This window comes from Monodelphis domestica, chromosome 4 (genome assembly GCF_027887165.1).
Source record: "Monodelphis domestica isolate mMonDom1 chromosome 4, mMonDom1.pri, whole genome shotgun sequence".
Lineage (NCBI taxonomy): Eukaryota > Metazoa > Chordata > Mammalia > Didelphimorphia > Didelphidae > Monodelphis > Monodelphis domestica.
In genome coordinates this window covers 388,221,353-388,247,914 of record NC_077230.1, presented here as the reverse complement: position 1 = coordinate 388,247,914, position 26,562 = coordinate 388,221,353, and the positions used below count along the sequence as shown (strand labels likewise).

Here is a 26,562-nt window from a genome sequence, read left to right as displayed (position 1 = left end):
ATAGAGTGCCGGACCTGAAGTCAGGAAGACCTGAGTTCAAATCTGGTCTCAGACACTTACTACTTGCATAATACTGGGCAAGTCATTTGACATTGTTTGCCTCAATTTCCTCATCTACCAAATGAACAGGTGAAGGAAATGGCAAATCATTCCTGTATCTCTGTCAAGAAAAATAGGCTTACACATAACTGAAAATGACTGAACAACAACAAATATTGAGAAAGCTCTCAAAAACCAAACCTTTAATCATCAGGTTCCCAATACATTAAGGGTTCTCTTGGAATGATAGAGCTATCACTTTAATGACCATGAGACTGGAGCAAAAGAGGTGAGGGCCATTCTCCTCTTGAATCACAAGAACAATGAATGATCAAAGATTGGGGTTCAGGATCCATGTCAGAACTATGGAACAAAAGGAAAAGGTTATGATCTAAGGCTGGGTAGATGTTTGATATCTGGATGCCTGTCATTATTTGTGAGGTTGTATAGCCTATTTTTCCTTTTATTTATTTTTTTCTGTTTTTTCTTTTAAATAAACCCAAGTCAAATGCATCCATAAGGTCTGGAATGTATGGAGATGAGCAATAAAAAGAGGGCTGTCACAGCTGTCACAATCCTGAAGTATACAGTTCCAGTGGCTGTGACTGAAGGAGGTCAAGGCAATTAGACATCAGAAGCAGCTGCTGTCTGAGGCCAAGGAACCAAGCAGACTCAGAGATCCAGGCAGGTCACAGAGGCTCAGTGTCACAAGGCAGGGTTGAGCAATCAGGGGATCTCACAAAGTGGGGAAGAATGGAAGCATCAGTGTCCAGTATCTTCACTCCTAGCACAAGAGCTAAGACTGAACACAGTTCAAAAAATAGAAGACCCAAGGATGGATCTTTCTCAGGGCCTATGATACATTTCCCTTGTAAAGAGAATTTTCAGACTTCTTTGTCTAACATTTGAGATCCGTCCCAATCTTGGCAATCATCTCACCTTTGTATCTATTTTGTGTGTACGTGTGTGTGCGTGTGTGTGTGTGTGTGTGTGTGTGTGTGTGTGTGTGTGTGTGTACATAATGTGATAAGGAGATAGAGTACTGGCCTTGAAGGCAGGAAGATTTAGGTTCAAATTCTGCCTCTGGTAGGTACTAGCTGTGGGAGCTTCAGCAAATCATTTACCCTCTTGGTACTCTTAGGAAACTCTCTAAGACTCTTAAGTTGCAGAGAAGGTGTTGATTTGCACTGGTAAAGAGAATTTCTTCACTTGGGAGTTACCCATGCCAGGAGAAATCACAGATCCACTGTATCCATGCACATGTATACATATAGAGAGGGTGGGCTCCCTGAGAGCAGATTCTATTTCATTTGTCTTTAGATCTCCAGTGCCTAGCACCACCATGTTTAATAAATGCAACTTTGCTTGACTTATTGCCAACCTTTCCCCATCAATCAATAAGCATCCTATTATGCACCAAAAGGGAATGTTGCTGTTGTTGTTGTTTTTCCAATAGCCATGAAGGTGGCTGAAGCAGGTACTGTGGAGCACTAAGAGTTGGTCAGATATCAAAGACTTCAAGGTTATCCACTGCATCTTGGGTCATTGCCAATTATACTGACTCTTGTCTTGCCACCAGACTTTGATGACTTTGGAAGACTCTGAAGAAGAAGCTGAGGGCTTTATGTAATTCAGTCTCATTTAAATGAATCAAACCATGTGCAAGTCAAGATATCACCCTGTGATATCACTGGTCCTCTTCAAAACACAGAACAAACAGCAACAATCCTTCCTGTGAGTCAACAATCATCCTATTAAGCATTTATTACTTAGGGCCAGGCCCTGTGCTGAGCTCTGAGGGCACATGTACAAAGAATAAGACAAATCCTCCTCTCAAGGAGTTTACAATCCAATTGTCATTCTGCTTCCTCCACAAAGTCCTTTTGGATCCTCTCGATCAATAACAATTTCCCTCACTTTGGACCTCATAGAAGCAATTTAAGCGGTTTGTACCTTTTAGATGCAATAAAAAAGCAGCTAGGTGACTCAGAGCCTAAAGTGTTGGACCTGAAGTCAGGAAGAACTGAGTTCAAATTCATACTCAGAAACTTAACAGCTATGTGACCCCGGCCAAGTCACTTCACCTTTGCCTGCTTCAGTTTTCTCATCTATAAAATGGGGATAATAACAGCACTTACCTCCCAGAGTTGTGAAAATAAAATATATTTCTAAAGTACTTTATATATGCTTTTAAATACTATTCCAGTGCCAATTGTCACTATCATTTACTAGAGTTCTCTGATCTAAGTATCCTCCTACTAGCTTGTCTTACTGCTAAATCTTACTAATCAAATCTTGCTGAAATTTGTCTGTCTCCCAGAGTCAAAGATGGTGCTCTATATAAGTAGGTGCCTAATCAAAAGTATGTTGAATGAATAAATATGTAAATAAGTTTCCCTTTTAAGTACAACTACCTTACATGACAGGTGAGCACCAGAGAGGAAGTAATTCAACCCTACCCCATGAAAGCATTTTACAAAGGAAATATATATATATGTATATATTTATGTATCTGTCTTTATCCATCCATCTATAACTATCATCTATCTATCCATCTATCTATCTATCTATCTATCTATCTATCTATCTATCTATCTATCTATCTATCTATCCATCTATCTATCTCTCTCTATATCTATCTATCTATCTATCTATCTATCCATCTATCTATCTAATCTACCTATCTATTGTTCTCATTTGAGTCCAAAGAATTTGCCTCTATGATATAGAATCTTAGAATACTGGAATTGAAAGAAAAGACCATAGCTCATAGAATGTTTGGGGTCAAGAGACCATAGAGACCAAATGAGGTTCTTTCTATCAAAGGTTCACCATTTGTTAGGAGTGTTGTAGAGAAGAATCATGCTTCAGGTAAGAAAGTAACCTTGAATCTCTTTCAGTTTTTCCATTAATTCATTAATTCAATTCTAAGATTTATGTAATCCTATAATTTAATGTTTTTGCCCAACTTCCTCATTTTACAGATGGGATAAAGTAGGATCAATGAATAAGTGACTCATCCATATGGCCCCTCATAAAGAAAATGAATCCCCCCCCAAAGATTAAATGGCCTAACCCAGGAAAGGCTTAACCAAGGAAAGAGATAGAACTATAACTAGAAAAGCTTAATTTGGCCAAGAGTTAGTAGATGTAAATTCTAATTCCAGTTTTGACCGTTGGCCTACTGGATGACATTGGAGAAGTTAATTCACTTCTCCTATGACATGGAGAGAAAAATTGCTGCCCTCCATCCCTGGCTGGGATCAGATGCCAACAGAATGGGCTAGGTGATGGGATAGTATTTTGACAACTATGCCTGTCATCTTACTAGTTAACCAGGTTTGGGACTTGAGTATCAGCTTTAACTCTTATCTCCTTCTTGTCCTCCATGGTCAATCACTTACTAAGTTGGTTCTGCATTCATAATATTTTATAATTGTCCATCAAACAATTATTTATTAAGTACCTACTATATATCAATCACTATGCTCAGTGCTAGGCATATAAATACAAAAAAGGGGGGAAATCCCTGCTCTTAAAAAGTGGAGCTTATAGTTGAATGAGGAAGAAGGCAGAATATATTATGTAAATACACACACATATAATGTTATATGTGTGTGTATTATATCTATTATATACACATGTTGCTTACACATACATACACATACACATATGTACATACTGAATAGAGAATAATATTAAATTCAAAGGAATTTGGCATAATTATAAAACACTTTATACTAATACACAGATCTAAATAACTATAGAAATTTTATTTGCACATGGGTAGACCAAGTCAAAATAATAAAAATGATACTTTAAACTAAGTTAATTTTTCTAGTGCCATACCATTCAAATGATCAAAGAATTAGATAAAGATAAGAACTAGAAAAAATAAGGCCAACATTCTTATAGAAGAACAAAAGTTCAAGAATATTGAGGAAATAAAATTTTAAAATGTGAAGGAAAGTGGCCTATCAATATCAGTATCAGATTTCAAACTATATTATAAAGAAGTAATCATCAAAACAAATAGAGTGACTAATCAAATGGAATAGATCATTTTTACAATACACAAAGATATATGATCACAGTTATCTAGTGTTTGATAAACCCAAAGTTCCAACTTTTAGGGGCAAAAATTCACTGTTTGACATTAATTGCTGTCAAACTGAAAAGTAGTTTGGCAGAAATAATGTATAGGCCCAAATAAGCAAATTAGGTGATCATGGGAAAATATACCTGTCAGATCTATATATAAAGAAAGATTCATGACTGAACAGATATAGAAGATAAAAGGAGACAGAATGATGAATTTTGATTACATGAATTTAAAGAGGGTTTAGAGAAACAAAATGAATATAGTCAAAATTAGGAGGAAAGCAGGAAATTGGGGGGTTATGTTTTCACAATAAATTTTCTGATAAAAGGTCTCATTTCTTAAATATATAGAAAATAGAGTAAAATTTATAAAATATAAAAGCTATTCTCCAATTGTTAAATGGGGTTATGAACAGACAGTTTTCAGAAGAAGTCAAACTTATCAAAAGCTACATAAAATACTTTAATTCATTATTAATTAGAGAAAACAAAACAACTCTGAGGTACCCTCATGTCTATCAAATTGGCTAACATGACAGAAAAGGAAAAGTACAAATGATGGAGAGGATGTGGGAAAACAAATACACTAATACACGATGGAGGAGTTGTGAACTGGTCCAACCATTCTGGAGAAAAATTTGGAACTATGACCAAAGGGCCATAAACTCTGAGCATACCTTTTGATCCAACAATATAATTACTATGTCTATATTTCAAAGGATGGGGGAAGGAAAAAAGATCTATATGTTCAAAAATATGTATAGCAGTTGTTTTGGGGTGGCAAAAATTGGAAACTGAAGAGATATCCATTCATTGGGGAATGGCTGAACAAGTTGTAGCATATGATTGTGATTGTGTGCTATAAGAAATGGCAAGGAGGTCAGTTTCAGAAAAATCTGGAAAGACTTAAATGAACTGATGCAAAATTAAGCAAGCAGAACCAGGAGAATGTTGTACATAGCAATAGCAATATTATAAGGATGATCAACTATAAAAGACTTAACTATTCTGATCAATACAGTGCTCCATAACAATTCTGAAGGACTCATGATAAAAAATGCTATCTATTCTAGAGAGATAATTCATAAACTGTGCAGATTGAAACATTTTTTTCCAAAAACAAAATGAAGACATTTGAGAAGTAGAGAACTAGAGAGTTAGGAAAGGTTTCATGGAGAGGAGAGTACTTGAGCTACATCATTTTTTTAGTAATATTTTATTTTTCCCAAGTACATGTAGTAACAATTTTCAAAACTTAATTTCTCACATTTTGAGTTTCAAGTTCTCTCCCTTCCTCTCCTCCCCCATTCCTGAGAAGATAAACAATTTGATGTAAATTATATATGTAATATATATTTCTATATTATGTTATGGAACAAAACATATCACTTAAAAAAACTCATGAAGAAAATAAAGTAAAAAATGGCATGTTTAGACCTGCCTTCAGACTCCATCAGTTCTTTCTCTGGGGGTGGATAGTATTTTTCATCAAGCATCCTTTGAAGTTATCTTAGGTCATTGTATGGCTTGATAATAGGTAAGTCACTTACATGATTATTGTATAATTTTACTATTACTGTATACAATATTATCTTGGTTTTTCTCACTTCACTTTACATCAATTCAAATAAGTCTCCAGGTTTTCTGAAATTTTCCTATTTATCATTTCATATAGTACAATAGCATTATATTACAATCACTTAGCAAAACTTGTTCTGTCATTCCCCAATTAATAGATATTCCCTCAGTTTCTAATTCTTTGCAACCACAAAAAAAGATCTTTTATAAATGTTTTTGAACAAATATGTCCTTTTCTAGTTTTTAAAAAATCCTTTTTGGGAGGGGACAGAGCCAAGATAGCTGCTTTCAATATCCTTCCAAACTAATCTTTAAAAAGTATCTCAAAAGGATAGAAGTCAAAACAGGAAAAGAAAAGGGACTCTCCTACTGAACACAGTGTGAAAGGTAGGCAGAGAGAGAGAGAGAGAGAGAGAGAGAGAGAGAGAGAGAGAGAGAGAGAGAGAGAGAGAGAGAGGGAGGAGATTTCCACATTATAAGGGGGCAAAACTGCACAAGGAAAAGTGCAGGTGGACCAACTCCTTCCCATACACCTACCATGCCAGACCCAGAGCCAAGATCTGGATAACCTCTAAATTCTAGGAAGCAGGTTATAAAAAAAAAAAGGCACCACAGATCTACCCCAGGCCCTGGCTTTGAGAAAAGAAGATCAATAGAGCTGGACTCACTTGGCTGCTGCAGTGAAGATTGCCTCAGGACAAAACCCTACAAAGAGTGCCACACCAACAATAAAATACTGCAGACCTGTCCCTGGAAATGCCAGGCCCTGGAGATGGGGTTCAGAACTCCAGAGCACTGGTCTCACTCGGCAGAGGCAGCAGCAGCAGCAGCAGCAGCAGTAGTAGTGAAGATTACCTTAGGGCAAAACACTGCAAAGCATGCTACACCACCAACAACAAAAATATCACTGTAGACCTACCCTTGGAAATCCCAGGTCCTGGAGACGAGGTTCAGAGCTCCATAAAACTGGACTGTCTTGGGCCTCTAACGGGGCAGTGAATTTAGCCCCAAGACAAAACCCTGAAAGCCTGAAGTTAGGAGAGAAATGACCAACAACTTGCAGGACTCTCAGTCCTCAAGAAGAAAAATGAGTAAACAGCAGCAAAGAAGGCTCATGAATCTGGAAATTTTCTACAGAGAAAAAGAGCAAAAAACAGAAGCAATGGGAAAGGGTGAAAAACAAGCAAACAAATTCAAACTCTCAACAAAACAAAAAAAAAAGGAAACTGATTCCAAGCTCTGAAGGGACTCAAAAAAGAGTTAAAGAACTAAGTAAGATAAATAGAATAAAAATAGCAAGAAAAGTGGGGGAAAGAAATGAAAAAAATACAAAAAGAAAATAACAGCTTAAAAGGCAAAATTGGGCAAATGGAAAAGAGACACAAAAATAAAGAGAAGTAATAAGCAGATTAAAAACCAGAATTGACTTGCTGGAATAACAGGCAAAGAAGTCTAGTGATGAGTCTAGAGTGCCATGAAAATCAGAATAGACCAAACAAAAAAGGAGAATCAAAAGATTATCGCTGAAAATCAGTCTTGAAAGACTAGAATTGAGAAAGAAGCTAATGATTTCACAAGACATCAAGAAATAATAAAACAAAATCAAAAGAATGAAAAAAATAGAAGAAAACATGAAATTTCTCATTAAAAAAATCACTGATCTGGAAAATAGTTCCAAGAGAAACAATTTGAAAATTATTGGACTACCTGAGAGCCATGACAAAAAAAGAAAAAAGCCTAGATATCATATTGTAAGAAATTATTCAAGAAAACTACTCCGATATTCTTGAACAAGAGGGCAAATTGACATTGAAAGAATCTACACAAGATAGTGGAATAATCCTCAGCAGCTCAGTGCTACCATGAGAATACTCTTCAATTAGGATTAAAATTTCACCACAAAATGAATACAGGAGTAAAAGAACCAACAAGGAGACTGAGTAGAACAACTTTCAAGGGAAAAAAACTAAAAGGTAGGCAGAGAACATCTGGGGCCCTGGGGTGAGAGGAGAGTAGACCCAGCAAGAAGCTGTGGCAAGAAGGGAAGAGCAAGCCAAGAGCAAGCCCCCAAACCCCACTGTCTGAGATTCTGGAACCTATGCCCAAGGTAACATCCAGATCCTGAGACCCTACCTGAGCAAATATAGGTATAAGCCAATCCATACCCCTTGAAATTTCAAACCTGTGGATAAGTCCAGAGCCCCATCCCAGGGAATTCTGTCCTGGGCTTGGAACAAGGACTTAATTCACACTATGGGGTGACTGATAGTACTAAGTACTGATCTTTTTGCCTAAAACTCAGGATGGAGCTCCTAAACAGTACAATCAAGGGTGTGTCTGATTGAATCAAGTACATAGTGAGACCAAAAACTTGAGACTAAGCCTGAGGCTAGAATTTCACCAGCCCCTACCCTGACCTGATCAAGAGCAAAGTGAGATCAAAAGCTTACACCTAAGCCTGAGGCAAGTCTTTAAGCTATCAGCATCAAAAGGGTCAATTGAATGAGCAGTGGGATGGGACTTTCAGACCATCAGCCTTCAGACCATCACATCATCCTCCTAAGCCTACCTATCATTAGATGGGAAAAATGAGCAAACAACAACAAAAAAGCACCTAACTCTAAAGATTTTTTATGGAGACAAAGAGCAAGGTATAGACACAGAAGGGGATGATGAAAGCAAAGGAAATATATCCTGAGTCCAAAAGAAAAATATGGATTGGACACAGATTCTGAAAGAACTCAAAAAGGATGTCAAAAACCAATTAAGAGAGGCAGAAGAAAAGTGGGAAAGAGAAGTGAAAGTGATGCAAAGAGAAATGAAAGTGATACAAGGAGAGAGGAAAATGATGCTAGAAGAAATAAGTCAATTGAGAAAGGAGAACCAAAAACTGACAGAGGAAAATCAGGCCTAAAAAATGAGAACTGACCATCTAGAAACTAAAGATTTCATAGGAAACCAAAATCAAAAGAATGAAGAAAAGAGGAAAGCATGAAATATGCTATTGAAAAAACAATTGACCTAGAAAATATATGTAGAAGAGACAATTTGAAAGCTATGATCAAGAAAAAAAAAACCTTGGACATCATAATACAACAAATTATCAAAGAAAACTCTCCAGATATCCTCAAACAATAAAATAAAATGGAAATGGAAAGAATTCATGGATCACCTCCAGAAAGAAATCCTCAAATGACAATTTCCAGGAATATAATAGCTAAATTCAAGAGCCACCAATCCAAAGAGAAAATACTGCAAGTACCAGAAAGAAACCATTCAAATACCATGGAACTAAAATCAGGATCACATGGACCTAGTGGATTCTACATTAAAGGATCAAAAATCATGGGATTTGATATTCAGAAAAGCAAAAGATCTAGGTTTACAACAGTCACCTATTCAGCAAAATTGAGTATATTCTTTCCAGAGGGGGAAAAATGGACATTCATTAAATTAGAAGATTTCTAAGCATTCCTAATAAGGAAGCCAGACCTAAATAAAAAATTTTGAAGCCCAAAGATGAGATCCAAGAGAAACCCAAAAGGGTAAATAAGAAAGAGAAAATTTAAGGGACTCATTAAAGTCAAAATGTTTATATGTCTACATGGAAAGAGGACTTCTGTAATTCTCAAAAATTACTCTTAGTAGTAGAGGAGATAGAAGGAATTTACTCAGAATGAGAGTGGAGAAGTAAGCTGATTATGATGATATGATGTATATGTAAATGTGATGCTATGGAATGATTATGTATGTATAATATGATATGTCTGCATATGAATGATCAGTAAAAAATCAAACAAGGACTGAAAAAGAGAGTGTCACTTAGAGAAAAGGGAAGGTATAAATAGAATGAGGTAAATTATATAACATAAAGAGGTGTGGAAAATCATAGAGAGGGGAGGATAATGGTGGTGATAGGCAATGCTTAAACTTTACTCTAATCATAACTGTCTCAGAGAAGGTAAAAAAGTATACTCAGTGGGGTATAAAATTCTATCTTATCCCATAAAGAAGTAGAATAAGTCCCTCAGATATCTTTTGGATCATTGCATTACTGCTAGTAGACAAATCCATTACATTTGATTGTACCACAGTATATCTGTCTCTGTGTATAATGTTCTCCTGGTTCTTCTCCTTTCACTCCACATCAATTCCTGGAGGTTGTTAGGAGTTGTAACTTTGAAAAAACAAATAAAATAGATAAAGTACTGGTTAATCTAATTTAAAAAAAAAAAAAGGAAAGAAGAGAATCAAATTAACACTATCAAAGATGAAAAGGGTGATCTCACCTCTAATGAAGAGGAAATTAAGGTAATTATTAAGAACGATTTTTCCCAATTATATGGCAATAAATATGATAATATAAATTAAATGGATGGATATTTACAAAAATATAAATTGCCTAGATTATCAAAAGAAGAAATAGAATACTTAAATAATCCCATCTCAGAAAAAGAAATTGAATAAGCTATCAAGGAACTTCCTAAAAAAAAATCCCCAAGGCTGGATGGATTCACAAGTGAATTGCATCAAACATTTAAAGAATAATTAATCCCAACACTATACAAATTGTTTGACAAGGTAAGCAAAGAAGGAAACTTACCAAATTTTTTCAATAAACAAACCGCATTATTATCTCAGTAGATGTAGAAAAAGCCTTTGGCAAAATACAATGCCCATTCCTATTGAAAACACTAGAAGTATAGGAAAAGAAGGGTCATTCCTCAAAATAATATATGTAGTAAAACCATCAGCAAGTATCATCTGCAATGGGGACAAGTTAGAAGCCTTAACAATAAGATCAGGAGTGAAGCAAAGATGCCCATTATCACCTCTATTATTTAATATTATACTAGAAATACTGGTGATAGAAATTAGAGAAGAAAAAGAAATTGAAGGAATCAAAGTAGGCAATGAGGAAACTAAACTATCACTCTATGTAGATGATATGATACTATACTTAGAGAATCTGAGAAAATCAAGTAAAAAGCTACTGGAAAAAAACAACTTTTGTAAAGTTGCAGGATATAAGATACACAAATCATCAGCATTTCTATATATTTCCATCAAAATTCAGCAGCAGGAGTAAGAGAAACTCCATTTAAAATTACTCTAGATGATATAAAATATATAGAAATTTATCTACCAAGACAAACACAGGAATTATATGAACACAGCTATAAAACACTTTTCATACAATTAAAACTAGATCAAAATAATTTGAAAATAATTAATTGTTCATGGGTAGGATGAGCTAACATAATAAAAATGACAAACCTATCTAAATCAATTTACTTATTCAGTGCCATAGCTATCAAACCACCAAAAAACATTTTTATAAAATTAGAACAAAATTCATCAGGAAGAACAAGAGATCAAGAATACCAAGGGATAATAATGAAAAAATGTGAAGGATTGGGGGTCCAGTAGTACTAGATCTTAAGCTGTATTATAAAACAGTTATCATCAAAAGAATATGGTACTGGCTAAGAGATAGAAGGGTGGAATGATGGAATAGACTAGAGATAAATGACCTCAGCAAGCTAGTGTTCAATAAAACCAAAGATCCCAGCTTTCAGGACAAGAACTCATATTTGACAAAAACTGCTGAGACAATTGGAAAACAGTATGGGGAAAATTAGATTTAGATGAACATTTTATACCCTATACCAAAATAAATTCAAAATGGATAAATTACTTAAATATAAAGAATGAAATCATAAATAAATTAGGTGAACATAGAATTGTATGCCTTTTAGGTCTGTGGGAAAGAAAGGAATTTAAGATCAAGAAAGAGAGAACATTATAAAATGTAAAATGAATGACTTTGATTATATCAAATTAAAAAGATTTTATGCAAACAAAAACAATACAACCAAAATTAGAAGGAAAGCAACAATTGAGAGAACCTTTTTATAACAAAATTATCTGATAAAGGTTTAATTTCCAAAACATATAAGGAACTAGGTCAAATTTACAGAAAATCAAGCTATTCCCCAGATGACTAATGGTAAAGGGACATGAATAGCCAGTTTTCACATGAGGAAATAAAAACTTTCAATAAGCACATGAAAAAGTGTTCTAAATTCCTCCTGATTAGAGAAATGCAAATTAAAACAACTCTGAGGTATCATCTTATACCCAACAGACTGGCTAACATGACAGCAAAGGAAAGTGATAAATATGTTGGAAGGAATGTGGCAAAATTGGAAACTGCTGGTGGAGTTTTAAATTGGTCTAATTGTTCTGGAAGGCAGTTTGGAATTATGCACAAAGGGCTTTAAAAGAATGTATACCCTTTGACCCAGATATACCACTGCTGGGTTTGTACCCCAAAGAGATAATAAGGAAAAAACTTGTGTAAAAACATTTATACCCACACTATTTGTGGGGGCAAAAAATTGGAAAATGAGGGGATGTCCTTGATATGGGAATGGCTGAACAAATTGTGGTATCTAATTGTGATGCAACACTATTGTCTTCAAATGAATAATGAATGGGAGGAATTCCATGTGAACTGGAATGACCTCCAGGAATTGATGCAGAGTGAAAGGAGCAGAACCACGAGAATGTTTTACACAGATTGATACATTATGGCACAATCAAATGTAATAGACTTTTCTACTAGCAGCAATGCAACAAACCAGAGGAATTTATGAGAAAGAACACCATTCACATCCAGAGAAAGAACTGTTAGAGCAGAAATGCAGAAGAAAAACATGATAGATCACAGAGTTTGATAGGCATATAATTAGGATTTTGATGTTAAAAGATCACTCTACTGCAAATATGAATAATATGGAAATAGGTTCTGAACAATGATAGATGTATAAGTCCAGTGAAATTTCTTGTCAGCTCCGGGAGGGGAAGGAAAATGGAGGGGGGGGGGGTAATGTATCATATCACCATGGAAAAACATTCTAAATTAATTAATTAATCAAAATATAAACAAATAAATGAATAAATGAAAGAATCCACAAAACACCTCCTGCATTAAATCCCCAAATGACAACTTCCAGGAATGTTATAGTCAAGTTCAAGAGCTTTCAGGTCAAGGAGAAAATACTGCAAATAGCCAAAAAGAAACAATTCAGATATCATGGATCCCCAGTCAGGATTACATAGGATCTGGCAACTTCTTTACTGAAGGACCTCAAAGTTTAGAATATGATATTCTAGAAGGTAAGAAAGCTGGATCCACAACTAAGAATCACCTACCCATCAAAACTGACTATAAACTTTCAGGGGAAAGTATGGGTATTTAATAAAATTGAAGATTTCCATGCATTTCTGAAGAAAAGACCAGAATTGAACAGAAATTTTGATGTCCAAATACAAAATTCAAGAGAACCATATAAAGGTAAATAAGAAAGAGAAAAAATTTAAGGGCTTCAATAAGGTCAAATTAATTATATTCCTATATGGAAAAATGACATCTATAACTCTTAAAAATTGTTTTCATTATTGTAGTAGATAGAATTATACATAGGCAGAGGGTATGGTATTGAGCTATTTAGGATGAGATGTTAAACAAATTAGGAAGGGAAAAGAGTATTGTACTATGAGAAATGCAAAGGAAGAGGCAAAGTGGGGTAAATTATACCACATAAAGAGATGTATGGGGGTGGGGTGGGGTGGGGTGGAGAATACTATTACAAGAAGGGGAGGATGAGAGTGATGACAGGTAATATTTAAACCTTACTTTCACTGGAATCAGTTCAAAGAGGGAAGAACAGCTAGATTTATTGAGGAATCGAATCCTATTTTATCCTATAGAGAAGTAGAAGGAGAATAAGGAAGGGGGTATGTATGATGAGGGTAGTAATATAAGGGAGGGAAAAGTTGGGGAAGGGTGATTAAAAGATCCTAAAGACAAGTAGGAGGGGAATAAGAAGAGAGGTTCTGGGAAAGGGGAGTAAAATTAAGAAGAGGGAAAGGGGGACTGATTAAAAGCAAAAGCACTGGTATGGAGAGAAAGAGGGAAAGGAGAAAGAGCAAGATTAAAAGAGGAAATCAAAATGATGGGGAATACATAGATTGTAGTCATAACTGTGAAAGTGAATGGGATAAACTCACCCAAAAAGTAAAAGCAGATAGAATAGTGAATTAAAAACCAAAATCCTACCATATGTTGTTTACAAGAAACACACATATGGAAGGAAGACATACACAGGGTAAAGGTAAAGAGGCTGGAGCATAATTTATTGGGTATCAACTGAGAAAAAGAAGACAGGAGTAGCAATCATGATCTCTGACAAAACTAATTAGCAAAATTAGATCTGATTAAAAGAGATAAGTAAGATCATTACATCCTGATAAAAGACAACATAAACATTGAAGAAATATCAGTACTCAACATATATGCGCCAAATGGTATAAATGAGAAACTATTGGAACTTAAGGAGGGAATTGATAGTAAAACTATACTAGTGATGGACCTCAACCTTCCCCTATCAGATTTAGATAAATCAAAACAAAAAATAAATGAGAAAGAAATAATAGAAGTGAATGAAATTTTAGAAAAATCAGAGTTAATAGATATTTGGAGAAAAATGAATAAGAATAAAAAGGAATATACCTTCTTTTCAGCATCACATGGTACATATACAAAAATTCACTATGTACTAGGGCATAAAAATATCACAGGCAAATGCAGAAAAACAAATAATAAATGCAACTTTTTCAGTACATGAGGCAATAAAATTATAATTAGTAAGGATTCATGGAGAGGTAAATTAAAAATTAATTGGAAATTAATCTAATCAGGAAACTGGTGGATTAAAGAGAACAAATCATAGAAACATTTACTGGTTTCATTGAAGAGAATGAAAATGAGGAAACTACATATCAAAATTTATGGGACACAACCAAAGCAGTACTCGGGGAAATTTGTAATCCTGAATGCCTATATCAACAAAAAAGAGAAAGAGGAGATCAACAGATTGGGCATACAACTAAAAAAAAAACTAGAAAAAGAACAAATTAAAATCCTCAGATAAAGATCAAATTAGAAATCCTAAAAATCAAAGGAGAAATTAATGAAATTGAAAGTAAAAGAAATATTAACCTAATAAATAAGAATAGGAATTGGTACTTTGAAAAAAACAAAGTATTGGGTTAATCTAATTTTTAAAAAAAGAAAGAAGAGAACCAAATTAACAATATCATGAATGGAAAGGGTGATCTCATCTCTAATGAAGACTAAATTAAGGCAATTATTAAGACATATTTTGCCCGCTTATATGACAATAAATATGACAATCTAGGTAAAATGGATGAATATTTACAAAAATATAAATTGCCTAGATTAACAAAAGAGGAAATAGAATACTTACATAATTCCATCTAAGAAAAAGTAATTGAACAAGCCATCAAAGAACTCCCTAAGAAAAATTCCCCAGGGCCAGATGTATTCAAAAGTGAATTCTATCAAATATTTAAAGAATAACTAATCCCAATACTTACTAGCAATGGGATTATAGCAAATTATCACAAAGATTATCCACTATTACCAGGTGAGATTTATGCCAAGAAAGCAAGGCTGGTTCAATATTAGGAAAACAATCCACATAATTGACCATACCAACAACCAAACTAATAGAAATCACATAATTATCTTAACAGATACAGAAAAAAAAACTTTGACAAAATATAATACCCATTCCTATTGAAAACATTAAAAAATATAGGAATAAAAGGGACTTTCCTCAAAATAACAAACAGCATTTATTTAAAACCATCAGCAAGTATCATCTGCAATGGGGATAAGTTAGAAGCCTTAACAAGATCAGGAGTGAAGCAAGGATACCCATTACCACCACTATCATTTAATATTGTACTAGAAATCTTAGCAATAGCAGTTAGAGAAGAGAAAGAAATTGAAGGGCTCAAAGTAGGCAATGAGGAAACTAAACTGTCACTCTTTATAGATGATATGATGCTATACTTAGAGAATCAGAGAAAATAAAGTAAAAAGATATTGGGGGAAAAAATAACAACTTTAGTAAAGTTGCAGGATACAAGATAAACCCATGCAAATCATCAGTTTTTCTAGTCAAGTCAAAACAATAATTTCCAACAAAGCTCAGCAGCAAGAGTTAGAAAAAGAAAACTCAATTTTAAAATCACTATAGACAATATAAAATATTTGGGAATCTATTTCCAAGATAAACTCAGGAATTATATAAACACAACTACAAAACACTTTTCAAACCAATAAAACTAGATCTAAACAATTGGAAAAACATTAATTGCTCATGGGTAGGATGAGCTAATGTAATAAAAATTACAAACCTACCTAAACTAATTTACTTTTTCACTGCCATACCTATCAAATTACCAAAAAACTTTTTTACAGAATTAGAAAAAATTATAATGAAGTTCATCTGGAAGAACACAAGATCAAGAATATCAAGTAATGAAAAAAATGAAAAGTAATGAAAAAATGTGAAGGATGGTGACCTAGCAATATCATATCTTAGACTGTTCTATAAAACAGTGGTCATCAAAAGAATATGGTACTAGCTAAGAGACAGAATGGGGTAGATCAATGGAGAAAATTACCACAGCAAGCTAGTGTTTGATAAATCCAAAGATCCCAGCTTTTGTGACAAGAACTCACTATTTGACAAAAACTGCTGAGACAATTAGAAAACAGTATAGGAAAAATTAGATTTAGATCAACGTCTTATACCCTATACCAAGATAAATTCAAAATCAGTAAGTGACTTAAATATAAAGAGTTAAATCATAAATAAATTAAGTGAATATAGAATAGTATACCTGTCATATCTGTGGGAAAGGAAAGAATTTAAGACCAAGCAAGAGACAAAGAACATTACAAGATATAAAATGAATAATTTTCATTATATTAAATTTAAAAGGTTTTGTACAAATGAAACCAATGCAACCAAAATTAGAAGGGAAGCATCAAACTGGGGGGAAATTTTATAACAAAAATCTCTGACAAAGGTCTAATTTTTCAAATTATAAGGAACTAAGTCAAATGCCCAAGAAATCAAGCTATTCCCCAAATGACAAATGTTCAAGGGACATGAATAAGTAGTTATCAGATGAAGAAATCAAAACTATCAATAATCACATGAAAAAGTGTTCTAAATTCCTCATGATTAGAGAAATGCAAGTCAAAACAACTCTAAGGTACCACCTCACACCTATCAGCTGGACCAATATGACAGTAAAGTAAAATAATTAATATTGGTGGGGATGTGGTAATACTGGAACACTCATGCATTGCTGTTGGAGTTGTGAATTGATCCAACCTTCTGGAAGGCAATTTGGAATTATGTCCTAAGGGTTTTAAATGAATGCATGCCCTTTGATCCAGCAATACCAGTACTAGGTTTGTACCCTAAAGAGATAATAAAGAAAAATATTGTACAAAAATATTCATAGCCACTCCCTTTGTAGTGGCAAAAATTGGAAAATGAGGATTTGTCCCTTGATTGGGGAATGACTGAACAAAATTCTGGTATATGATGGTAATAGAATACTACTGTGCTATAAGGAATGATGAACTGGAGGAATTCCATGTGAACTGGAAAGACCTCCTGGAATTGATGCAGAACGAAACGAGCAGAACCAAGAGAACATGGAACAAAGAAACTGAAACATTGTGAGACTATCAAATGTAATCTATTTTGCTTCTAGTAGCAATGTAATGATCCAGAACAGTCCCAAGGGACTTAATGAGAAAGAATGCTATCTGCATAGAGGGAAAGAACTGTGGGAGTAAAAACAGAAAAAAAAACATATGATTTATCACTTGTTTATATGGGCATATGATTTGGGGTTTTGACTTTAAAAGATTATTTATTACAAAAATGAGTAATATGGAAGTAAATATCAAGTGATAACACATGTATAACCCAGTGGAATTACTTGTCAGCACTGGGAGGGGGAGGGAAGAGGAGAGGGAGAGAAAAAGAATTATCTAACCATGGAAAAATATCTAAAAATAAAAAATAAAAATCTTTTTTGGATACTGACTTAGTAGAGGTGTTTCTGGGACAGATATCATGCACAGTTTACCCTTTGGTCATAGTTCTAAATTGATCTCCAGAATGGTTGGACCCGTTCACAACTCCTCCAAAAGTACATTAGTGTCCCAGTTTTCCCATATCCCCTCCAACATTTGCCATTTTTCTCTTGTGTTATGTTATCTAATCTTATGGACGTGAGGTGGTACCTCAGAGTTGTTTTCATCTGCATTTTTCTAATCAAGAATGATTTGGAGCATTTTTTCATATGATTATAGCATCTTTGATTTTTTCTTTTCTGAAAATTATGCATGTCCTTTGACCATTGGTCATTTGGGGAATGACTTTTAAGCTGTAACTCACAGGAAGAAAGGGATCCTATGATGTAGAGTGAAGGAAGGAAGGAATGCATTCTTGATATAGGAGATGAACAGTGCAGAAGCACAAAGATAGATGAAACATCTTAAAGAACAGATAAAAAAACAGTTTGGCTGAATTATACAAGGTATAGGAGTAGAAGGGGAATAGGGAAAGGAACATGCCATTTATGAGTCACCTGTATAAAGGATAACTTAATTAAGCAACTTCAATCAGTTTATATTCATTGTTTTATACATCTTTATAGCTTTATATCCTCTATGTGTAATCTTATTAGATATTCAGCATTTTAGTGATAAATTATAACTATAGAATTAATATTAAATAATAATCCCAGTTATGATCTGATTGAATAACTGTATATAAATCAATAATCATAGTGTAAGTAAAATAAAAAGATGTTTCCTGTAATATCTTGCAAAAAATCCTTGCCAAGAAGAGTTGTGCACACTTTAGCATACTGGAATATGTACAGATATTTCAAAGGCTATAAGTTCATGAAATCTTATTTAGCTTAAAAAAAACCAGTAACCTTGATTATCTTTATTGCCATATATTTCTGTAATCTGCCTTACAGAAGGGACAGGTTGCCCAACCTCCATGCTACCAAGGGAAAGCAGATCTAGCCTGACCAACTCTCCTTCTGGGATGCATTTATGCAATCTGGCTCTTTTGCATAAAGTAGAAATATCTATGTGCTGAAAAGCTCAGTGTCTCAGAACTTCCTTGGTATGTCTGTAGACCCTGACTATAATTTGCACATTCACAATAAAGTCAGTTTTGTCCAGATTGCTTTCAGTATTTTTTATAGCTTATATACCAGGCACTTTTTATAGCTTACATATCAAACACTATAAATATTATCTCATTTGATACAAGAGGGAATGATGTCCAAAGAGCCCAGAAAGATAGTTTGAGGTTAGATGTGAAAGGTTTTAAAACCAAAAAAGGAGTTCATATTTGTTTTTGTTTTTTATTTATTTTTGAAATTTTTATTTAATTCATCAATTTAGAATATTTTTCCTTGATTACAAGAGTCATGTTCTTTCCCACCCCTCCCCTCCCCTCACCCTGTCCCATAGCCAATGCGCAATTTTGCTGGGTTTTACATGTGTCTTTGATCAAAACCTATTTCCATATTGTTGATGTTTGCATTAGTAGTGATCATTTAGAGTCTATATCCCCAACCATATCTCCATCAACCCATCAAACAGTTGTTTTTCTTCTGTGTTTCTGCTCCAACAGTTCTTCCTTTGGATGTGGATAGTGTTCTTTCTCATAAATCCCTTCAAATTGTTCTGGATCATTACATTGCTACTACTAGAGAAGTCCATTACATTCAATTGTACCACAGCTTATCAGTCTCTTTGTATAATGTTCTCCTGGTTCTGCTTCTTTCACTCTGCATCAATTCCTGGAGGTCATTCCAGTTCATATGGAATTCCTCCAGTTCATTATTCCTTTGAGCACAATAGAATTCCATTACCAACATATACCACAATTTGTTCAGCCATTCCCTAATCGGAGGGCATCCCCTCATTTTCCAAATTTTTGCCACCACAAAGAGTGTAGCTATGAATATTCTTGTACAAGTCTTTTCCTTTAGGGTATAACCCCAGCAATGCTATGGCTCTATCAAAGAGCAGACAGACTTTTAGTGCCCTTTGGTCATAGTTCCAAAGTACCCTCCAGAATGGTTGGATTAATTCCCAACTCCACCAGCAATGCATTAATGTCCCGATTTTGCCACATTCCCTCCAACATTTATTACTTTCCTTTGCTGTCATGTTAGCCAATCTGCTGGGTGTGAAGTGGTACCTCAGAGTTGTTTTGATTTGCATTTCTCTGATTATAAGAGATTTAGAACACTTTTTCATGTGCTTATTAATAGTTTTGATTTCTTTATCTGAAAATTGCCTATTCATGTCCCTTGCCCATTTATCAATAGGTGACTGGCTTGATTTTTTTTTGTACAATTGATTTAGCTCTTTATAAATTTGAGTAATTAGACCTTTGTCAGAGGTTTTTGTTATAAAAATTTTTTTTCCCAATTCATTGCTTCCCTTCTTATTTTGGTTGCATTGGTTTTGTTTGTACAAGAACTTTTTAATTTAATGTAATCAAAATTATTTATTTTACATTTTGAAATTTTTTTAACTCTTCTTTGGTCTTAAAATCTTTCCTTTCCCAAAGATCTGGTATACTATTCTGGGTTCACTTAATTTACTTATAACTTCCTTCTTTATATTCAAGTCATTCACCCATTCTGAGTTTATCTTGGTGTAGGGTGTGGGATATTGATCCAAACCCAACCTCTCCCATATTGTCTTCCAATTTTTCCAGCAGTTTTTGTCAAATAGTGGATTTTTCTCCCAAAAGCTGTAATCTTTGGGTTTAATCATAGGCAGTCTTTCTGAGGTGTGATAATTAAAATGTTTGGGAGCAAGGGAAATATATATATATATCAATTATGACCGCTGAAATATGTTTTCTACTGTGTCTTGGTTTTATATAAATATAAGATGGTCGCCAGGGAATATATTCCCAATTTATGAATATGCCCAAGCCAACTGGGTTTTATAGAGAAATTTAATTTATAATACACTGATTAATCAATAGAAAAAGAGAGAAAGTAAGAAAGGAATAAGAATGAATAAATCAGTCAGTTGGTTTTATCACTCACCCAAGATCTCTCTAGGTAAGGCTTCTCATGCCAACCTCAGGCTCCACCTTCAAGAGAGCCTCCTTTCAAGAAATGTTTCCAGAGAAATTTTCTCCTTCAGAGCCAGCCTTCTCTCCTGGTCCTCCCACAGAGCAACCTCCTGAGTCCTCCTTCAGAGCCACCTCGCTCAGAGCAAAACCTCCCTCCTGTCCTCAGACCCCGCTATCTTTAAGGAAGCTATCTAAGTCCCCTCCCCTCAGTTGTCACATCTACCAATCACTGTCCATGTCTCCCCTGTGCCAGTGGTGGCTCTAGCTTAACCCAGGACCGCCCAGAGGTCTGGCCCCCTTTGCACATGTCTGTTGAAGGTCATATTCTCAAATAATTAAATTTTGATCTATGCTGCAGCCCTTAATAAATCCTGTTAGGCTGAGTAGGGTGGAGATTGTAAGTTCCAAGACCTGGTTCTGTCATTCCAAGTATCTCTATTGTATCAATTCTAAAATCAATCATGACTCAAAGAACTTCCTGTTCTATGCTTAAGCATAGGTCAAAGCCCTTTCCATTGTTCAGCAAAAGGTTTCTGTCCTAAAGAGTCCCAAGTAGGGAGGAGAAAGATCCTCCCATGCCAAGGGGGTTCACATTCCAATAGAGTTCTTACTATCAGTAGGAAATTTTTTCCAAGTATGAAACTTTCCAATGGTGAAATTTCTAACATTCACAAGTCTAAGAAATTTCAAGGTTTACAGAGGTCACTTACCCCAAGTCTATTCCACTGATCCTCCTTTCTTTCTCTTACTACCATGTTATTTTGATGACCATTGCTTTATAGAATAGTTTGAGATCTGGGACTGTAAGGCCACCTTCCTTCACATTTTTTTTCATTATTTCCCTGAATATCTTTGATCTTTTGTTCTTCCAAATGAACTTTGTTATGGTTTTTTCTAACAGTAAAAAAGTTTCTTGGTAGTGCGACGGGTATGGCAATAAATAAGTAAATAAGTTTGGGTAGGATTGTCATTTTTATTATGTTAGCTCTTCCAATCCATGAGTAATTAATGTTTTTCTAATTATTAAGTTTTAATTGTGTTGAAAGTGTTTTGTAGTTGTGTTCATATAGTTCCTGTGTTTCTCTCAGTAGATAGATTCCTAAGCATTTTATATTGTCTAGGACGATTTTAAATGGAACTTTTCTTTCTGATTCTTGCTGCTGAGATGTGTTGGAAATATACAGAAATGCTGATGACTTATGTGGGTTTATTTTGTATCCTACAACTTTGCTAAAGTTGTTGATTTTTCCACTAGCTTTTTAGTTGATTCTCTAGGATTCTTTAAGTGGACCACCATATCATCCACAAAGAGTGATAGTTTGGTTTCCCCATTGCCAATTTTAATACCTTCAATTTCTTTTTCTTCTCTAATTGTTATTGCTAGTGTTTCTAGTACAATGTTAAATAATACAGGTGATAATGGGCATCCCTGTGTCACTCCTGATTTTATTGGGAATGCATCCAGTTTATCCCCATAGCAGATGATGTTTGCTGGTGGTTTTATATATATACTGTTTATTATTTTTAGGAAAGGACTTTCTATTTCTATACTTTCTAGTGTTTTCAATAAGAATGGGTGTTGTATTTTATCAAAGGTTTTTTCTGCATCTATTGAGATAATCATGTGATTTTTGTTGGTTTTCTTGTTGATATGGTCAATTATGTGAATGGTTTTCCTAATATTGAATCATCCTTGCATTCCTGGTATAAATCCCACCTGATCACAATGAATAGCTCTTGTGATCACTTGCTGGAGTCTTTTGGCTAGTATTCTATTTAAGATTTTTGCATCTATATTCATTAGGGAGTTTGGTCTATAGTTTTCTTTCGCTGTTTTTGACCTGCTTGGCTTTGGAATAAGTACCATATTTGTGTCATAAAAAAAATTTGGTAGAATCCCTTTGCTTATTCTGTCAAACAGTTTGTATAATATTGGAATTAGTTGTTCTTTGAATGTTTGATAGAATTCACTTGTGAATCCATCAGCCCCTGGGGATATTTTCTTAGGGAGTTCTTTGATGCCTTGTTCAATTTCTTTTCTGATATGGGATTATTTAAGTATTCTATTTCTTCTTGTGTTAATCTAGGCAATTTATAATTTTGAAAATATTCATCCATATCAACTAGATTGCCATATTTGTTGTCATATAATTGGGCAAAATAGTTTTTAATGATTGCCTTAATTTCCTCTTTATTAGAGGTGAGGTCTCCCTTTTCATCTATGATACTGTTAATTTGGTTTTCTTCTTTCCTTTTTTTTATTATATTGACCAGTACTTTCTCTATTTTATTTGTTTTTTCAAAATACCAGTTTCTAATCTTATTTATTAATTCAGTGGTTCTTTTACTTTTTATTTTACTAATTTCTCCTTAATTTTTAGGATCTCTAATTTAGTTTTCATCTGGGGATTTTTAATTTGTTCACTTTCAAGTTTTTTGATTTGCATGTCCAATTTGTTGACCTCTGCCCTCCCTGCTTTGCTAATATATGAACTCAAGGTTATAAATATCCCCCTGAGTACTGCTTTGGCTGCATCCCATAGGTTTTGAAAGGATGTCTCATCCTTGTCATTTTCTTCAATTAAATTATTAATTGTTTTTATGATTTGTTCTTTAATTGATTTTGGAGAATCATATTGTTTATTTTCCAAATAATTTTTGATTTGGTTCTCCATGAACCCTTGCTATTTATTATTTTTATTGCATTATGAACTGAAAAGGTTGCATTTATTATTTCTGCTTTTTTGTACTTGTTTGCCATGTTTTTATGCCCTAGTACATGGTCAATCTTTGTGAATGTACCATGTGCTGCTGAAAAGAAAGTTTATTCCTTTTTATTCCTGTTTGTTTTTCTCCATATATCTATTAACTCTAATTTTTATAAGATTTCTTTCACGTCTCTTACCTCTTTCTTATTTATTTTTGGTTTGATTTATCTAGATTTGATAGAGGAAAGTTCAGATCCCCCACTAGTATAGTTTTACTATCTATTTCCTCCTTCAACTCCACTAGTTTCTCCTTTAGAAATTTAGATGCTATACCATACATACATGTGCATACACGTTGAGTATTGATATTTCCCCAAACTCTATACTGCCTTTTATCAGAATGCAATTACCTTCCCTATCTCTTTTAATCAGTTCTATTTTTACTTTGGCTTTGTCAGATATCATGATTGCTACTCCTTCCTTATTTTTCTCAGTTGATGCCCAATAGATTTTTCTCCAAGCTTTAATTCTAATCCTGTGAGTGTCTACCCACCTCAGGTGTGTTTCCTGTAGACAACATATAGTAGGATTTTGGTTTCTAATCCACTCTGGTATTTGCTTTCATTTTATGGGTGAGTTCATCCCATTCACATTCAAAGTTATGATTGCCACTTGGGTATTCCCCAACATTTTGATATTCTCTCCTAGTTCTGCTCTTTCTTATTTTGCTATATCCTTTTAAACCAGTGGTTTGCTTTTAATTAATCCTCCTAATCCCTATCCTTATTATGCTTCCCTTTCTGCCCCTCCCTTTTAGTTTCCTTCTTATTATTTTTTTAGGATCTGTTAAGTTCCCTCCCCCTCTCTTTCCCTCCCTTTTTTACTCCCCACCCTGTTCCCCACCCTTGGTTTTCCCTTCTCACTTTCCCCCTAGGGTAAGATGGAATTCAATACCCCAATGGATCTAGATGCTATTCCATCTCAGAATTGATTTCACTGAGAGTAAGGTTTAAGTATTATCTATTAGCACTTTCTTCCTCTCCTTTTTATAATACTATTCTTCCCCTCCCCTTCCCAAGTGCTTCTTTGTGTGATATAGATTATCCTATTTATATTATTCCTTCAAGTTTCTCTTGGTGTCATCTTCTATTCCCCCCTCCCTTTTTCTTTTTCTTTTTTTGCATATCATCTTATACCACTTATTACCCAATCTCTACCTGAGAATGATTCTTCTAATTACTATAATAGTGAATATAATTTTTAAGAGTTACAAATAACATTTTCCCAATTTTCCCACATATTAATATGAACAATTTGATCTTATTGAAGCCCTTAGAGTAGAAAATTTAAATAAAAAACATTTCCCCCCTTTCCCCTGCTCTTTCTTATTTACCTTTTCATGTTTCTCTTGATTTTTGTGTTTGGACATCAAATTTTCCACTTAGTTCTGGTCTTGTCTTTAAAAATACTTGGAAATCTCCTATTTTGTTGAATGCTCATATTTCCTCCTGGAAATATATAGTCAATTTTGATGGGTAGGTGATCTTTGGTTGAAGACCAAATTCTCTTGCCTTTCTGAATATCATATTTCAAGCCTTGCAGTCCTTTAGTGTGGAAGCTGCCAGATCTTGAGTAATCCTGATTGTTGCTCCTTGATATCTGAATTGTCTCTGTTTTACTTCTTGTAAAAATTTCTCCTTAGCTTAGAAGCTCTTGAATTTGGCAATTACATTCCTGGGAGTTATCTTTTGAGGATTTGGTGTAGAGGGTATTCTATGAACTCTTTCAATGTCTATTTTGTCCCCTTATTCAAGAACATCAGGGCAGTTTTCTTGGATAATTTCTTGTAGAATGATGTCAAAATTTCTGTTTATTTCTGGGTTTTCAGGTAGACCAATGATTCTCAAATTATCTCTTCAAGACTGCTTTTCCTGATCTATTATCTTGTCAGTGAGATATTTAATGTTTTCTTCTATTGTTATAAGTCTTTTGAATTGCTTTATCAATTCTTGCTGTTTTGAAAGATCATTGGCTTCTAATTACCTAATTCTGGTCTTTATGGACTGGTTTTCTGCTATAATCTTTTGATTTCCCTTTTCAGTTTGGTCTATCCTGCTTTTTGTGGTTTCTAGCTGTTTCTCCAATTGGGAGTTCCTGTCCTTTAAACTGTTATTTTCTTTTTGAACTACTTCCCACTCTTCTTGCCAAAATCCTTCCATCTATTTGATAAGCTCCAATTTAAATTATTCAAGATCTTGTGGTCAATTTCCATTTTTTGGAAGGTTTGGGTGCATTTATTTGTATGTCCTCTTCTGCTATTTCCTCTGTGGTCTGGATTTTTCCTCGATAGAAATTATGCAAGGTCAATGCCTTCTTCTTGTTTTTCTTGGTGTTGGGAAGTTGTTTTTCCTGGACATTGTTTACCATCACTATGGTGGTTTTTCCTTACCTTTCCAGTCAGAAGTCTGAGTGAAGAGGGCAGGCTTTCTATGTATGGAGCTAAGGAGTGCAGTTTTTGCCTGAGATTACCTATCGAGTCTCTGCAGATTCTACTGTTTACTGCCCTCTCTGCGCTATCTCCATGTGGGTGCCTCACTCACTCACTCATTCTAGTCTCTGGTTCCATAGGTGGGGTGGGGGAGGGTTGATCAGCTTGTGTTTTGGTGGAAGCTATTTCACCCCCTTTTAGTGTGGAAATACCCAAATCCCACATACCTTCAATTATGCGCCCTACTGTAGAATTCCTTCATTCATATGAATTTGTTTGTTGTTGTTGGGTTTTTGTTTGTTTGTTTGTTTGCTTTTTGAGGTAGTCTATATTGGTAGGTGGCGAGGAGAGGAAGAGTCCTGGGTCTACACTACTGCCATGTTTACCCGGAATTCCTCATATTTGTTTTTAGAGGCAATAGAAAGCCATTGTTGCTCATTGATTGTGAGAATCACATTGTTTGATCTGTGCTTGACAGTTATGTCAAAAATGGACAGGTGTGGGAAAAGACTTGAGGAAGGACACCCATTGGGAGAGGTGATGAGAGTCTGTACTACTG

The 26,562-nt window shown here is 34.5% G+C and overlaps 1 protein-coding gene across 6 annotated transcripts in view; it reads left to right on the top strand.

The window, feature by feature from the left end:
- The window catches only part of VWA5B1 (von Willebrand factor A domain containing 5B1), a 168,365-nt gene that overhangs the window by 44,902 nt on the left and 96,901 nt on the right, over positions 1-26,562 (top strand). Inside the window, exon 1 of one of the 6 annotated variants that reach the window (XM_056795676.1) lies at positions 2,813-2,910. The exons of the other annotated variants lie outside the window; for them this stretch is intronic. Within the exon in view, the coding sequence (XP_056651654.1) occupies positions 2,902-2,910 (9 nt within the window). The 5' untranslated portion in view covers positions 2,813-2,901. Of the gene's footprint in view, positions 1-2,812; positions 2,911-26,562 lie in introns of those variants that run through there. 6 annotated transcript variants of the gene reach the window in all.